The sequence below is a fragment of the Macrotis lagotis genome, chromosome 7 (assembly GCF_037893015.1).
Source record: "Macrotis lagotis isolate mMagLag1 chromosome 7, bilby.v1.9.chrom.fasta, whole genome shotgun sequence".
NCBI lineage: Eukaryota > Metazoa > Chordata > Mammalia > Peramelemorphia > Peramelidae > Macrotis > Macrotis lagotis.
Genome location: NC_133664.1, coordinates 156,710,075 through 156,725,990, shown reverse-complemented (window position 1 = coordinate 156,725,990; position 15,916 = coordinate 156,710,075). Strand labels below are relative to the sequence as shown.

The window sequence follows — 15,916 nt, the reverse complement described above, 5'->3', positions numbered from 1 at the left end:
TTGGTCAAATGGAAAGCTCTTTCAAAAGTAGAACTGACCAATTGGAAAAGGAGTTGCAAAAGGTTAATGAAGAAAACTCCTCCCCAAAAAAAATAATGGAGTCTACAGAAACTAATGACTCCATGAGACAGCAAGAGTCATTTAAACAAAATCAAAAAATAGAAAAAAATAGAAGAAAATGTAAAATATCTCATCAACAAAACAACTGACCTTGAGAATAGATCAAGGAGGGGCAACCTGAAAATTATAGGACTTCCTGAAAACATTGAAGAGAAAAAAAGCCTGGACTTAATATTACAGGATCTAGTGATGGAAAACTGCCCTGACATCATGGAATCAGAGGGCAAAGTAGTTACTGAAAGAGTACATCAATCCCCACCAGAAAAAGATCCTAAAACGAAAACACCAAGGAATGTTGTGGCCAAATTCCAGAACTATCAAATAAAAGAGAAAATCCTGCAAGCAGCCAGAAAGAAACAATTTAAATATCAAGGAGCCACAGTAAGGATCATGCAGGACCTGGCTGCATAAACATTAAGGAATCGAAGGGCCTGGAACAAGATATTTCGAAGAGCAAGGCAGCTTGGAATACAGCCAAGAATTTACTTTCCCGCAAAGCTGAGCCTTCTCTTCCAGAGAAAAAGATGGACATTTAATGCAATGGAAGAATTCCAAAAATCTCTGATGAAAAGACCAGAGTTAAACAGAAAATTTGGACATCAAACAGGAGATTCAAGAGACACATGAAAAGGTAAAAAAAAAGGGGGGGGTAAAAGGAAAAAAATGCTATCCAGTAAGTTGAAACTGGCTACATCCCAGCATGGGGGAAAAGATTCTCATAAATCTTGAGAATTGTAACTCTAACAGAGAGACTACACCTTACCAGAAATGAAGGACATTCATGACCTATCCATGAGATTGCTATCTAAAGAGATGTAACTGGCTTTAACCCCACTTGGGAGAAAGACTCTAATAACTCAGGAATTTTAACTCTATTCAATAGAATATACTGAACTAGAAGGGACAGACACTCAGAATTTTCTATGACTTAGATAGAATAATCTAAAAAACACTACCTCCTTAAAAAGGGGGACAGGAAAGAGATGGGAGGAGGGAGGGGATTGAATGGGACAAATCTCATTACACTAAGAGGTACAAAAAAACCTATGGTAATAGAGGGGAAGAAGGGAGCAGAGGAGAAACACCTGAATCTTCTTCTCATCAGACTTGGCTTAAAGTCAACCTATACATACTCAGGTAACTTATAAAACATCTAACCTTTCAAGTATTAAAAGGGGAAAAGGGGAGGGGGGATGGGGAAAAGGAAGGGGAGTGGGGGAAATAAGGGGAAATAAGAAAAGGAAGGGAAGGGAAAAGGGAAAAAGGGAAAGGGGAAAGAAAGGAGAGGGTGTGATATAGGAGGGCAAACACACTGAAGGGGGTGGTATTCAGAAACAAAATACTTGGGAATATGGATAAAGGGGGGAAAGGGGGAAAAATATAAACAGAGGGAAGATAGCACAGAGGCCAATAAAGAATTAGTAATCATAACTTTGAATGTAAAATGTAAGCAAATAGCAGAGTGGATTAAAAACCAGAATCCTACAATATGCTGCTTACAAGAAACTCATTTGAAGCAGAGAGATACATATAGAGTAAAGGTAAAAAGTTGGAGCTAAATATATTTTGCTTCAGCTGAAGTAAAAAAAAGCAGGGGTAGCAATCCTTATCTCAGACAAAGCAGCAGCAAAAATAGGTATCATTAAAAGAGATAAGGAAACTGTATCCTCCTAAAAGGTACCATAGACAATAAAGTCATTTCAATATTGAATATATATATATATATATGTGTGTATATATATATATATGTATATGTGTATATATATATATATATATATATATATATATATATATGCATGCACCCAGTGGGACAGCACCCAAATACTTAGAGGAGAAGCTGAAAGAACTACAGAAGACATAGACAGCAAAACTCTACTAGTGGGAGGCCTCAATCTCCCAATCTCAGATCTAGATAAATCAAATCATAAAATAAACTAGAAAGAAGTTAAGGAGGCAAATAGATTGTTGGAAAATTAGATATGGTGGACTTATGGAGGAAACTGAACGGGGATAGAAAGGAATATACCTATTTCTCTGCAGTACATGGAACTTATACAAAAATTGACCATGTACAAGGACATAAAAACCTAATGATCAACTGCAGAAAGGCAGAAATAGTGAATACATCTTTCTCAGATCACAATGCAATAAAAGTCATATGCAATACTGGGCCAAGGAGATATAGACCCAGAACAAACTGGAAACTGAATAACCTCATGTTAAAAAATGAGTGGACCAAAAAACAAATTATAGAAAGAATTAACCATTTTATCCTAGATAATGATAATAATGAAACAACATACCAAAATTTATGGGATTCATTCAAAGCGACTCTCAGGGGATATATTATAGCTCTAAATGCTTACATGAATAAATTAGAGAGGAAATCAATGAACTAAATATGCAACTAAAAAAATTAGAGAAAGAACAAATCAAAAATCCCCAATTAAATAACAAATTAGAAATTCTAAAAATTAAAGTAGAAATCAATAAAATTGAAAGCAAAAACACTATTGAATTAATAAATAAAACCAAAAATTGGTATCATGAAAAAAACCAATAAAATTGATAAACCTCTGGTCAATTTGATTAAAAAAAGAAGAAAACCAAATTGCTAATATCATAAATTAAAAAAGGTGAACTCACCACCAATGAGGAGGAAATTAAAGTAATAATTCAAAATTATTTTGCCCAACTCTATTCCAATAAATTTGATAATCTAAGTGAAATGGATGAATATTTACAAAAATATAAGTTGACCAGGTTAAATGAAGAAGAGATTAAATACCTAAACAACCCTATCTCAGAAAAAGAAATTCTACAAGCAATCATCGAACTCCCTAAAAAAAAAAAAAAAACTCCAGGGCTTTATGGATTCACAAGTGAATTCTACCAAACATTTAAGGAACAATTGGTTCCAATTCTATATAAACTCTTTGGAAAAATAGGGAAAGATGGAACTCTGCATAACTCTTTCTATGGAAACCAATATGGTGCTCTTACCTAAACCAGGAAGAGTTAAAACAGAGAAAGAAAATTACAGACCTATTTCCCTGATGAATATAGATGCAAAAATCTTAAATAAAATCTTAGCAAAACAATTACAACAAGTTATCACTAGCATAATACATTATGATCAAGTAGGATTTATTCCAGGAATGCAGGGTTGGTTCAATATTAGGAAAACTGTTAGTATACTCAATTATATCAACAACAAACCAATCAGAAATCATAGGATCATATCAACAGCTGCTGAAAAAGCTTTTGAAAAAATACAGCATCCATTCCTATTAAAAAACACTAGAGGGTGTAGGAATAAATGTACTGTTTCTGAAAATAATTAACAGTATCTATTTGAAACCATCAACAAGCATTATATTCAATGGGGAGAGGCTAGAGGCATTCCCAATAAGATCAGGAATGAAACAAGGGTGCCCATTATCACCACTACTATTCAATATTGTATTAGAAATGTTAGCTTCAGCAATTAGAGAAGAAAAAAGAAATTGAAGGAATTAGAATTGGAAAGAAGAGACAAAACTCTCACTCTTTGCAGATGACAGGATGGTCTACCTAGAAAATCCCAAGAAATCATCCAAAAAACTACTGGAAACAATTAGCAATTTTAGCAAAGTTGCAGGTTATAAAATAAACCCTCATAAATCCTCAACTTTTCTATAATATGTCTAGCAAGATACAGCAGGAAGAGCTAGAAAGAGAAATCCTATTCAAAGTAATCTCAGACAATATAAAATACTTGGAAATCTATTTGCCAAGACAGATTCAGAATTTTTTTTGAAAAATAATTATAAAACACTTCTCTCACAAATTAAATGAGATTTAAATAACTGGGCAAATATCAACAGCTCATGGATAAGTAGAGCTAATAATAATAAAAATGACAATTCCACCAAAACTAAACTACCTGTTTAGTGCCCTCCCAATTAAAATTTCAAAAAATTACTTTAATGAATTAGAAAAAATTGTAAGTAAATTCATATGGAGAAATAGAAAGTCAAGAATTTCCAGGAGCTTAATGAAAAAAGTACAATAGAAGGTGGCTTAGCCCTTACCTGATCTAAAATTATATTACAAAGCATCAGTCATCAAAACTGTTTGGTATTGGCTAAGAAATAGAGTGATGGACCAGTGGAATAGACTAGGTGCAAAAGCAGGAGATGATTACAGTAATCTGCTGTTTGATAAACCCAAAGAATCCAGCCATTGGGATAAAAACTCCCCTCTTTGATAAAAACTGCTGGGATAACTGGAAGTTAGTATGGAAGAAACTTAGATTAGACCAACACCTTAACACCCTTTACCAAGAGAAGATCCAAACGGTTACAGAACTTAGACATAAAAAACAACACCATAAGCAAATTAGAAGATCAAGGACTAGTTTACCTGTCATAACTATGGAAAGGGGAGCAGTTTATGACTAAGAAAGAGTTGGAGAATATCACCAAAAACCAATTACATAATTTCAATTACATTAAATTAAAAAGCTTTTGCACAGATAAAACCACTGTAACCAAGATCAAAAGAAATGTAGTAAATTGGGAAACAATCTTTCCAACTAATGATTCTGACAAAGGACTCATTTCTAAAATAGGCAGAGAACTGAGTCATATTTTTAAAACAAAAAGCCATTCCCCAATTGACAAATGGTCAAACGATATGCAAAGGCAATTTACAGATGAGGAGATCAAAGTAATTCATAGCCATATGAAAAAATGCTCCAAATCATTATTAGAGAAATGCAAATTAAAGCTTCTCTGAGGTACCACCTCACACCTCTCAGATTGGCCAATATGACCAGGAAGGATAATGATCATTGTTGGAAGGGTTGTGGGAAATCTGGGACACTATTACACTGTTGGTGGAGCTGCGAACTCATCCAACCCTTCTGGAGAGCTCTTTGGAACTATGCCCAAGGGGCAACAAAAATGTGCATACCCTTTGACCCAGCAATACCACTACTTGGTCTATACCCTGAAGAGATGATGAAAAAGGGTAAAAACATTACTTGTACAAAAATATTTATAGCAGCCCTGTTTGTGGTGGCAAAGAATTGGAAATCAAGTAAATGTCCTTCAATTGGGGAATGGCTTAGCAAACTGTGGTATATGTATGTCATGGAATATTATTGTTCTATTAGAAACCAGGAAGGATGGGATTTCAGGGAAGCCTGGAGGGATTTGCATGAACTGATGCTGAGTGAGATGAGCAGAACCAGAAAAACACTGTATACCCTAACAGCAACATGGGAGTGATGTTCAACCTTGAAGGACTTGCTCATTCCATCAGTGCAACAATCGGGAGCAATTTTGGGCTGTCTGCAAAGGAGAGTGCCAGCTGTATCCAGATAAGTAGCTGTGGAGTTTGAACAAAGTTCAAGGACTATCCCATGCAATTTAGAAAAACACAGATATCTGATCTCACAGATATTGTCTTATCTCAAAGGATATGATTTCTCTCTCATCACACCCACAATTTGGATCAAGGCACAACATGGAAACAAAGTAAAGACTGACAGATGGCTTTCCATGGGGGAGTGGGGGGAGGGAAGTAAGATTGGGGGAAAAATTGTAAAACTCAAATAATATCTTTAATAAAAATTAATTTAAAAAAGATTAGAAGGTGTACAGAAAGCAGAAAAACAATTTTCACTAGTGTTTCTGATAAAAAGTACTCATTTCTAAAATATATAGAGAACTGAATAAAATTTATAAAATTAAGTCATTCCCCAATTAAAAAAACCAAAGGATATAAACAGACAGTTTTCAGATGAAGAAATTAAAGCTATATATAATCATATAAAAAACTGCTCCAAATCATTATTGATTAGAGAAATGCAGATTAAAACAACTATTAAAACAACTCACACCTATCAGATTAGCTAAAATGAGAAAAAAAAAGGAAAATGATAATTGTTGGGGAGAATATGGGAAAATTGGACAGCAACGCACTGTTGGTAGAGTTATGAACTGATGCTGCCATTCTGGAAAGCAATATTGAAATTATGTCCAAAGGACAATAAAACTGTTCACATCCTTAAATCCCAAAGCAATTATAAAAAAAATGGGAAAGTCACACTTGCACAAAAATATTTATAGCAGCTCTTTTTGTGGTGGTAAAGAATGGAAATTGAGGGAATGCCCATCAATTGGGAAATGGCTGAACAAGTTATGGTATATGAATGTTATGGAATACTATTGTTCAGTAAGCAATCAGGAGCAGTTAGGCTTTAGAGAAGGCATGGAAAGACTTATATGAAAACTGATGCTGAGTGAAGTGAGCAGAACCAAGAGAACATTGTACATATTAATAGCAACACTGTGAGATGACCAATTATGATGTATGTAGCTCCTCTCAGCAGTTTAAAAATCAAGAACAATCCTGAAAGACCTGCTATGGATAATGCCATTCACATTCCAGAGAAAAAACTATGCAGTTTGAATGCAGAACAAAGCATACTATATTTACTTTTTACAAACTTCTTTTATGTTTTTCCTTTCTTATTTTTTCTTAGTTCTAATTCCTCTTTCACAATATGACTAATATGGAAATATGTTCAACACAATGGTACATGTACAACTTTAATTATATGTTTCCATGGGGGAGGAGAAAGGGGGTAAAAAAGGGGGGGTAGAAAAGTGTGGAACTCAGATTTGTAAATGGATAAATGTTGATGGCATGTACTTAGAAAAACAAAATAAATTTTCAAATGGAGAAAAATAAAATAGTTAATTCTAAAGACTCATGATGGGAAAATATTATTTACATTCAGAAATATAACTGCAGATTGAATGCAGATTGGAGCATACTATTTTCACTTTGTTGATGTTTTTTGTTTATCATGACTTTTCTCTTTTGTTCTAGTTCTTGCACAAAATGACCAATGTGAAAATGTATTAAACATGACTGCACATATATAACCTATATCATGTTGTTTGACATCTTAGGGAGGGGAGATGGAAGGGAGGAAGAAAAATTTGGAATTCAAAATCTTATAAAAATGAATATTTAGGGGCAGCTAGGTGGTACAGTGGATAGAATACTGGCCCTGGAGTCAGGATGGACCTGAGTTCAAATCAGCCTTAGACATTTAATAATTACCTATCTGTATGACCTTGGGCAAGTCAATTAACCCCATTGTCTTAAATAAATAAAATTAGAAAAATTTTAAAAATTATGAAAATTATCTTAATGTGCATTTGGAAAAAGTAAAATGTTATCTACAAAAAAAAGAAAGAAAAGATTTTCTAGACCTATGGAGGGTCTGTCCCAACTAGCTTAGGCAGAACTTGAGGCAATTAATCTGGTTAGATCTCCTAAGATTCCAATGCCAGCTTTGATTAGCATATTATCATATTTTTAAAACCACTAACTATAGTGACCTTACACCTGTAGGTATCTAAGCAAAGACTGTAGTAACTGCCACCCAGAATAAAGTACACAAATTACTAAATTCTAACACAGTGACTCATTTAATCAAAATTAATTGAAAACATTCACTGTGTGGCGACAAGAATCATGACTGAGAACAGGTCCCAGGAGTAAAGAAATCACTTTGAACCTGCAATTTGGACCTATGAATGAATATGACTATGAAATTCCTGCTAAAAATACTGCATAAAGAGATTACAGATGCAGCTATTTCTCAGATCTACAAAAAGAATACTGAAGCAAACCCCTTGATTGTATGATATTAAATAGTTTTGATGACAAACAAGGTCCTCAAGCATAAGATCCTGCAGTATTCTACTTCTGTGAATTTAAAGCACTGCAGCAGGAGTCAAACAACTTGAATTGACCAGTTTTCTTGAAAAAAAGTGAAGAAAAAATTTGGACATTTGAATAGATAGTAGAGACAACAGTAACAAGCAGTTAAAAACTCTACACTCAGGATTATTATAGAATCAAAGACTAATACATACTTTATAACTCTGGGAAAGATTAACATTACAATTAGTGTTCCTAATCAACCAGGATATTTAATTAAAAACCACAAATCTATCAATACTCTGGGTTAAAAGAGGACTCAAATATCCCCATTCAAGGAGTTTTGATTTATAAATAAAAAGAAGGATTTTGGAAATAAAAAGAAGTTCAAGAACCTTCATTTTTATAAATTGTTGAGCTCCCCTGTCCAACAGGGGATTCATTCAGCTAAGGAGAGAAAAAGAAAGACACATACACTGGGGTGGAGGTACTTGTGTTATCAAATCAGAGTTCTGTGGAAAGCCTTCAGGCTCAAGGGTCACCAAAGCTTAGGTCATTTAGTCATAACCGACTTCTGACCCCAATTCACTCAAGTAGCTCTCAACAATAAATGTCATAACAGCACTGTCAACTACTTTCACCTAATTCATTTATTTTTCCATACCCAGTATTCAATTCTTTATGAAAAATCAGAATACTCATTAATGTACCCCAATATGAAAAAATGTATTCACACTACAATCATTTTCCAAGGACTTTGCATCAAAATTATAGTTGTTCTTAAGGACCCAGTTGCCTGAGTCAAATATTTGAACTAGTATTAATAATGCACCCTATCAATACCACATAAGGATAAGTTATTTTTTATTGACAACTTCAGCTAATTATTATATAAGTAGATTAGTGAAATACAAGTTTAATTTTATTTAAAAATTTCCCCTCATCTTTACTCTTCTAAGAAGATATTAAAAAGCTGATAATTAAAGTTGATTATAAGACACCAAAATTAATATCTCAGCATTTTTATAAAAGTTTACAAAGTTGCTTAGCATTCACAATAACAGTAGTAAACTATATCTATAAATACTGCATACCTAAAATCTGCTGAAGGATAAAATAAATATCTTTCATACACTGTAGTGGCACTTTAAACCCACATTAACTGCTGAGTTGTTTTTCTAGAAGTAGTGATTGATTTGCTGATCCACACATATATGCATAGATACTTTTTTTCCTCAATTCCCTCTTGAGATATTATGTTAAATTCTATTAAATGTGAAACTATTTCACACATACTTCTTCTAACTAATAAGTCTGAAAAAATGAAAGTACCACCAATGCATCAGATATACTAATAGCCCATGGGCTAGATGTTTCTGGAAGAGTAATTTTAAAGTTTCTCCTATAATTTCAATTCCTGTTTGACAGGGGGGCAGAATAGTCAAATCACCTAAAAAAAGCACATTAAAATACAGTTACATCTTATTCTCTAAGAGTTCATTGGGATAACTCATTTAAACTCTGATTATTCAGCATTATAATTCAATATTATTCAGTACAATAACCCAGTATTATAGTTAAAATAAATAAATATAAGATACTAAATGAAATCCTCTACCTCTTTACAACGTGGAATTCTGCTGTTATCTTTCTCCAATACTACCCATTTCAAAACATCTGAAAGAGATGGATATTTCCATGTTGGCCAAGGGTTGATGTATCTGCCATCCTTTCCTTTCTGTGACTTAGTTACAGCTTCCTCTAACCTATAGTCCAGTCTGAAGCTTTTTCTGAATGACCTCCTATGATTTTTTGGTTTCCAACTGGTTTGATCCTTGCAATTTTTTTTCACTTCTTCCAAGAGTTGTTTATCACTTAGGATAGAATTCTCCCTTTCGTCTTGGTTTTCTTCCATGTTGTTTTTTGATGATCTAAAAACAGAGAGGGGAAAATAGTTAAAAAACAAAGATAAAAACATTGGTATAATTTCCTTATTCATTCTTTTTTTCAGATAAAATGAAAAAAATCTTATATTCATTTGCCACTGGGACTCCAAGACATTGCTGGTCTTTCAAAAGAATCAGATATCCATTGGCTCAATCTCTTTTCCTGCAGAATACAATTTTATCCTCTAGTTATTACCACTCCAGAATTACTATTTAAATTTTTTTAAAGGAGAAATATTTACTCTTCTCCTCATGCTGGGGTTTAAAAGTTCAGAAGGGAGGCAACTAGGTGGTACAGTGAATAGAGCACCATCCCTGGAGTCAGGAGGACCTGAGTTCAAATATGACCTCAGATCCTTAATTGCCTAGTTGTGAGGCTTTGGGAAAGTCACTCAACCCATTGCCATAAATAAAATTAAAATTTTAAAAAATAAAAAAAATAAAAGTTCAGAAGGACAAGTATTCCCTCCCTACTCTAAGATGTGAATTATATCAATCTTTGAATTCTAGCCAGGAGTTTTCAAAAAGTAACACAGCCTGCTAAAGGGGAAAACAGAGAAAGGAGTAGAGATTAAATATCTCTAACCCTACCTGGATTTTACTGAAACAAAATAAGTATTTGGCAGCACAGAGAGATCAACCATTAGAAGAAACCAAAAGGAGGTAGGAACTTTAACAGAAGAGAAATAAAGGTGGTCGTCGTGTCTCTGCTGCATTACAGAGTACTCAGTTGATAAATATTTTTAAGTGTCTACTATATGCCAGATATTAGGCTAAGCTGTAGTGATACAAGGAAAGTTAAAAGATGATCCCAGTACTTGAGAAGATCAAAATCTAATGTGAGAAACAAAACATTATGTAGTGACGAAGTTGTATAAAGGAAAAATTAGAAATAATCAATAGAAGGAAGGTACAAGATTTAAGAAGAATCAGAAAAGCCTGCCTACAGAAGGCAAAATTTTAGCTGGAATGTGAAGGATGTCAGGAGGCAAAGATGAATTGGTAAGGCATTCCTGCACAGAGGTCAATCAGATAAAATGCCCAGAATCAATAGATGAAGTATATTTGTTTGGGAAAGGAGGATTATGGCTGAAGTTACTAGTTTTATACAACTTTTCACAGTCTGAGGAAAGTTGCCCCCAAAAGGTTGCATTCTTTCTTTAACTTTCCCTTTCCAAGCCTATCAGTAACAAACAATGTAATAAAGTTAGCTCACTTCTTTTACAATGTTCTTTTATTCTGATCTTAACTTAAAAACATAATAGTCGGGGTGGCTAGGTGGCACAGTGGATAGAACACCGGCCCTGGAGTCAGGAGTACCTAAGTTCAAATCCAGCCTCAGACACTTAATAATTACCTAGCTGTGTGGCCTTGGGCAAGCTGCTTAACCCCATTTGCCTTGAAAAAACTAAAAACAAAAACAAAAACAAAAAACATAATAGTCAGGGGTTAGCAGAAAATGTGCAAAAATATTTAATTAGGACAAAAAGACTGGCCACAATATGACCAGAAAGGACAATGATCATTGTAGGAAGGGTTGTGGGAAATCTGGGACACAAATACATTGTTGGTGGAGCTATGAACTCATCCCACCTTTCTGGAGAGCAATTTGGAATTAAGCCCAATGGGCAATAAAAATGTGCATACCCTTTTATCTAGCAATACCACTACTGGGTCTTTACCCTAAAGAGATTATGAAAAGGGGTAAAAACATCTCATTGCACAAAAATATTCATAGCAGTCCTGTTTGTGGTAGCAAAAAAACTGGAAATTAAGTGAATGTCCTTCACTTGGGAAGGCTTAACAAACTGGTATATGTATGTCATGGAATACTATTGTTCTATTAGAAACCAGGAGGGATGGGAATTCAGGGAAGCCTGAAGGGATCTGCATGAACTGATGCTGAGCGAAATGAGCAGAACCAGAAGAACATTGTATACCCTAACAGCAACATGGAGGTGATGATCAACTTTAATGGATTTGCTCATTGCATCAGTGCAACAATCAGGGACAATTTGGGGGTATCTGTGATGGAGAATACCATCTGTATCCAGAGAAAGAATTGTGTAGTTTGAACAAAGAGCAAAGACTATTACCTTTAATTTTAAAAAAACCATCATCTTATGTAATTTTGCTAATCTTATACTTTATTTTTCTTCCTTAAGGATATGATTTCTCTCTCTTACCATGGAAATAATGTAAAGACTAACAGACTGCCTTCTGTGGGGGGGGGAGCAAGATTAGGAGAAAAATTGTAAAATTCTAAATAAATAAAATCTTTTATATAAAAAAGACACACGCCCTCAAAAAAAAGACTAGCTACTTTTATAAATGTTAGAAATTTTCTTTACTGTGGGTTCTGATCTATAGTGACTATATTATTAATTTTTCATGATAAATAAACTCCAGAAAATAGTAAAGAACATTAGCACAAGGACATCAGGATCATCATATTGCTCCTAGGCTAAAATCAACCTAATTGATCTAATAGTGTCTGGCTAATCAAATTTCCAGAAAGAGGTAAGGAGGAAAGAGTGATAGCTAAAAAAAAATCCCACCCTAAATCTTCTTGTCTGGGGGAACAGATAAGGCTGGGCAGTATTCAGCACCCCCTAATTTAGTGAGGAGAAGAAGCAGAAAGTTGTATCAATTCTATCAATCAATTCTCTACCCCACAGCAACACAAAGAAGCATTACAAGGTTACCCTATCAAAAAAATTCTAAGGTGGGCTAAGCTTGGTGGGCTATATCACATCAAAGAGACAGCTTCAAAAAGTGAGACTAAAAATTATCACTGCCCAATTTTTATAGGTCAAAAATGGAACCATTCTGTCACAGGAATGAAGAGACCAAGCAGAAGGCTCTACATCTTGACATTAAGGCTGACACATGCACTGACAGGGCTAGCTCAGTGTTTGGGGCCTCCAAGGAAAGTGTGGGAGAGAAGAGGTATTAGACCGACTACCAAACTTAAGGTCTACAGAACCATGGTACTGACCTTGCTGCTGTAAGTCTGTGCAACCAAGTCAGGAAACTAAATTATTTCCATTTGAATTATCTTAGAAAAATTCTGAAAATCACCTGGCAGGATGAGATACCAGACACTGAGATCCTTTCCTGAACTAAACTGCTAAGTGCTATCACAGAGAGCACAACTTAGATGAGCTAATCATATTGTTTGAATACCAAACACGCTTGCAAAAAAAGGACTATGGAGAACTCACACAGGGCAAGTACTCTCATAGTGGTCAGAAAAACTGACATAAGAGCATTCTTAACTCTGATTTTCTCCCATCCAGGGTCACTTCCAATCATCCTGATTCAGATCTGGCCATTGGACCCAGATAGATGACTCTGGAGAAGAAAGTGAGGCTGATGACTTAGCACAGCATCCCCTCACATAAATCCAATTCACATGCTTGTCATGGCATCACCTCTCTGATCATAGTCTTCTTCAAAATTAAGAATATGCATTACTTATGAGTGACAGACACAATGTTTTCCAAAGCAATCACTAAACAATTTCTTAGTGGAAATATTACTGAGCTGCCTTAAGAGGTTGAATCAAATTGTGGAAAGATGTTATCAGACATGGTCAAAATCAGAGCACATCTGGCATACTGTGTTTAATTCTGGACTTAACATTTTAGAATGGATATTGACAAAGTAGAACTCAGTTAAAAGAATAGAATTATATAAACTGTCCATCCATAGTCTGGATCTGAGAAAACTTAGATGAGACATATGATTATGGTCTTTCAATAAAGGAGCATAAGAATTTAGAACTGGGAATAGTCTTTAAATAGCTTATCAAATCCCTTCATTTTACCAAACAGAAAGCTGAGACACAAGAAAGTTAGATGATTTGGCTGATATCACACAGGTACAAAGCTGGGGTTTTGACTGTAGCATTTTTTAAAAGCTTCAATCTCAATTAGTTCAAGATTTTTAATCAACAAAAAATTATTCTTAAAAGATCATACCACTCTTGTATTCAGCTTAGGTTATATTCTTTTCTCCCCAAGAAGTCACATCACTCTCTTTAAATATTTCCCCTTATGTTTCCCAATACAATCATTTTCAAATACTGGGGCAAAATTTCCTTCCTGACAAGGTTCTGTCTCTCATGACAATGGCCCTTTAGAGTACCAAACCACTGGAAGATAATTTATCTTTTCATTGAACTTCCTAAAATCCACAATCCATCTCTTAAAGTCTAGTGCAGATGTCAGATTATGGCTCATGGAGTGGTGAACAGAATATGGTTATTTGGCTTTAAGAAAGACCAAGTTTGAATCCTGCCTTGATATTTACCCAATGGATAACTAGAGGCAAATCACATGGGCCTCTTTTGTAAAATGAGGGGTTTAGTCTCAATGATTCCTAAGGTTCCTTCTGGTTCTAAATCCAAGTCTGTGGTCTATTTCAAAACTGAAGATATCATCATATTTTTCTCCCAAGGTTCTGGTTTTGATTTCATCAGCTTCTCTTTATTAATTTCTGGAATAATCACAAACTCAGAAGGAGGAAAAAGTAGCCTCTCAGACTGCCAAGTCAGATTAAATGTAATTGGGAAGTATTTTTAAAAATTAAAGCACAACAGAGGAAAGATAATATTCATATGTGGCTTTCTATTTTTAATATGCAGCCATTCTTAGGTATGGCTTAGTAGCCATGTTTTTATTTGAACCTGACACTACTGGCATGTCATGATATGACAGAGAAATATGTAACCAGAAGGGAAAAAAAGGAAAAATGTTTTTTTCATCGGCAAAATGGTCAAAGTCAACTGGCACCAAAGCCCTAAAATTCAAGGGGAGGACTTGAAAAAAAAGAAAAAGCATAAAAGGATTGAGATTTATTAAAAGTAGAACATACAGGCAGCAGATATGCCAATGGGGAGGGGATTTAAACAAAATTCTTGTTACTATAACTTTTAATTTTTTTTTACTTTTAAAGAAATTGAAAACTCTACAACTGTTTTTATTTCAGTACTAGATTATAAGCAGCTGTAAAGAAGGGCAGGGCAAAGGACTTTTTGTTAGCTTTATGATAATTTTTGATAGATATTTTAAAGGTCAATACTGTTTATACTTTGACAAGTGTTAGTAAGTAATCTAATTACAAGTCTTTAGAAAAATAAGTCTGATCAATCATCAATATAAGCACAGCATTGTCCTCTTATGGGACTAAGGAGTCATCATTTTAAATTCAGCAAGTAAGTTTTAGCTTAATGAAAATCACCCATTTAAATAACTTATTTATTTATAAAACTTTATCAGAAAACAGATTAAATTTTTATATACTTCCAAATAAACATCTAATGAATTAAGTACAATTATTTTTTGTTATTTCCTTCTACATTTTAATGTTTAAATCCATAGCTTAAAACATTAAGTCAGCATAAATAGAAAACAAATGAAATAAATGTTAGCAGAGCTATAAATGTCCATTTAGTTTTTTGTAAAAGAGGGAGAAAAGTAAGTTATAAAGGAATTCAAAAATTGATTAAAGATATAATTATTACTCCCCAAGGCAGAAATACACTATTATGTTGGTAATACTTGATCTCAGTAAAATCACAATACAGCTCCTGCCTTCAGGACAGTGACTTATGTAAAGATAAACTGTAGCAAAAAATCTTAATCATCTTGTTAATTAGAATCTTGAGGTTTGTCTGCTAAATCCTCAAAAAAGTAAAGAATTTCCAATTTCCAACAACTATATTATTTATCATTTACTACATTAAGACACAAGTAATATTGATTTATATGCAAAAATCACATACAATTAGATTATAGTTATCTAGTTCAACATTCTCCCATTTTCCAGATGAGATACATAAGGCTCAGGGAAATTGTGGCTTTGCTATAGCCATTCAAGATTGGTAAGATCAGAGTGTGGGATTTGTTCTACTCATTTAAACTTTAAATAATGTACTATAAGTAAATTTAATCTAATTGAATTAAATTCACTTGTCTATCTTATTCACATTGTTGGTTTATGCAATCTCAAAAATAACTCTCATATTTCAAGAACTGTCACTTATATAATTGTAATGTATGCCAAAACATACAAATTCTTCCCAATCATCAGATGAAAATATTTTTATATATACACCCTAT

At 33.9% G+C, this 15,916-nt stretch overlaps 1 protein-coding gene across 6 annotated transcripts in view; it reads right to left on the bottom strand.

Moving 5' to 3' along the window:
- Positions 1 to 15,916, bottom strand: part of NAPEPLD (N-acyl phosphatidylethanolamine phospholipase D) — a 110,582-nt gene that overhangs the window by 32,957 nt on the left and 61,709 nt on the right. For all 6 annotated transcript variants that reach the window (XM_074193996.1, XM_074193995.1, XM_074193997.1 and 3 more), the window contains one exon: positions 9,464 to 9,776. In XM_074193996.1, the coding sequence (XP_074050097.1) occupies positions 9,464 to 9,760 (297 nt within the window). In that variant the 5' untranslated portion in view covers positions 9,761 to 9,776. The remainder of the gene's footprint in view (positions 1 to 9,463; positions 9,777 to 15,916) is intronic.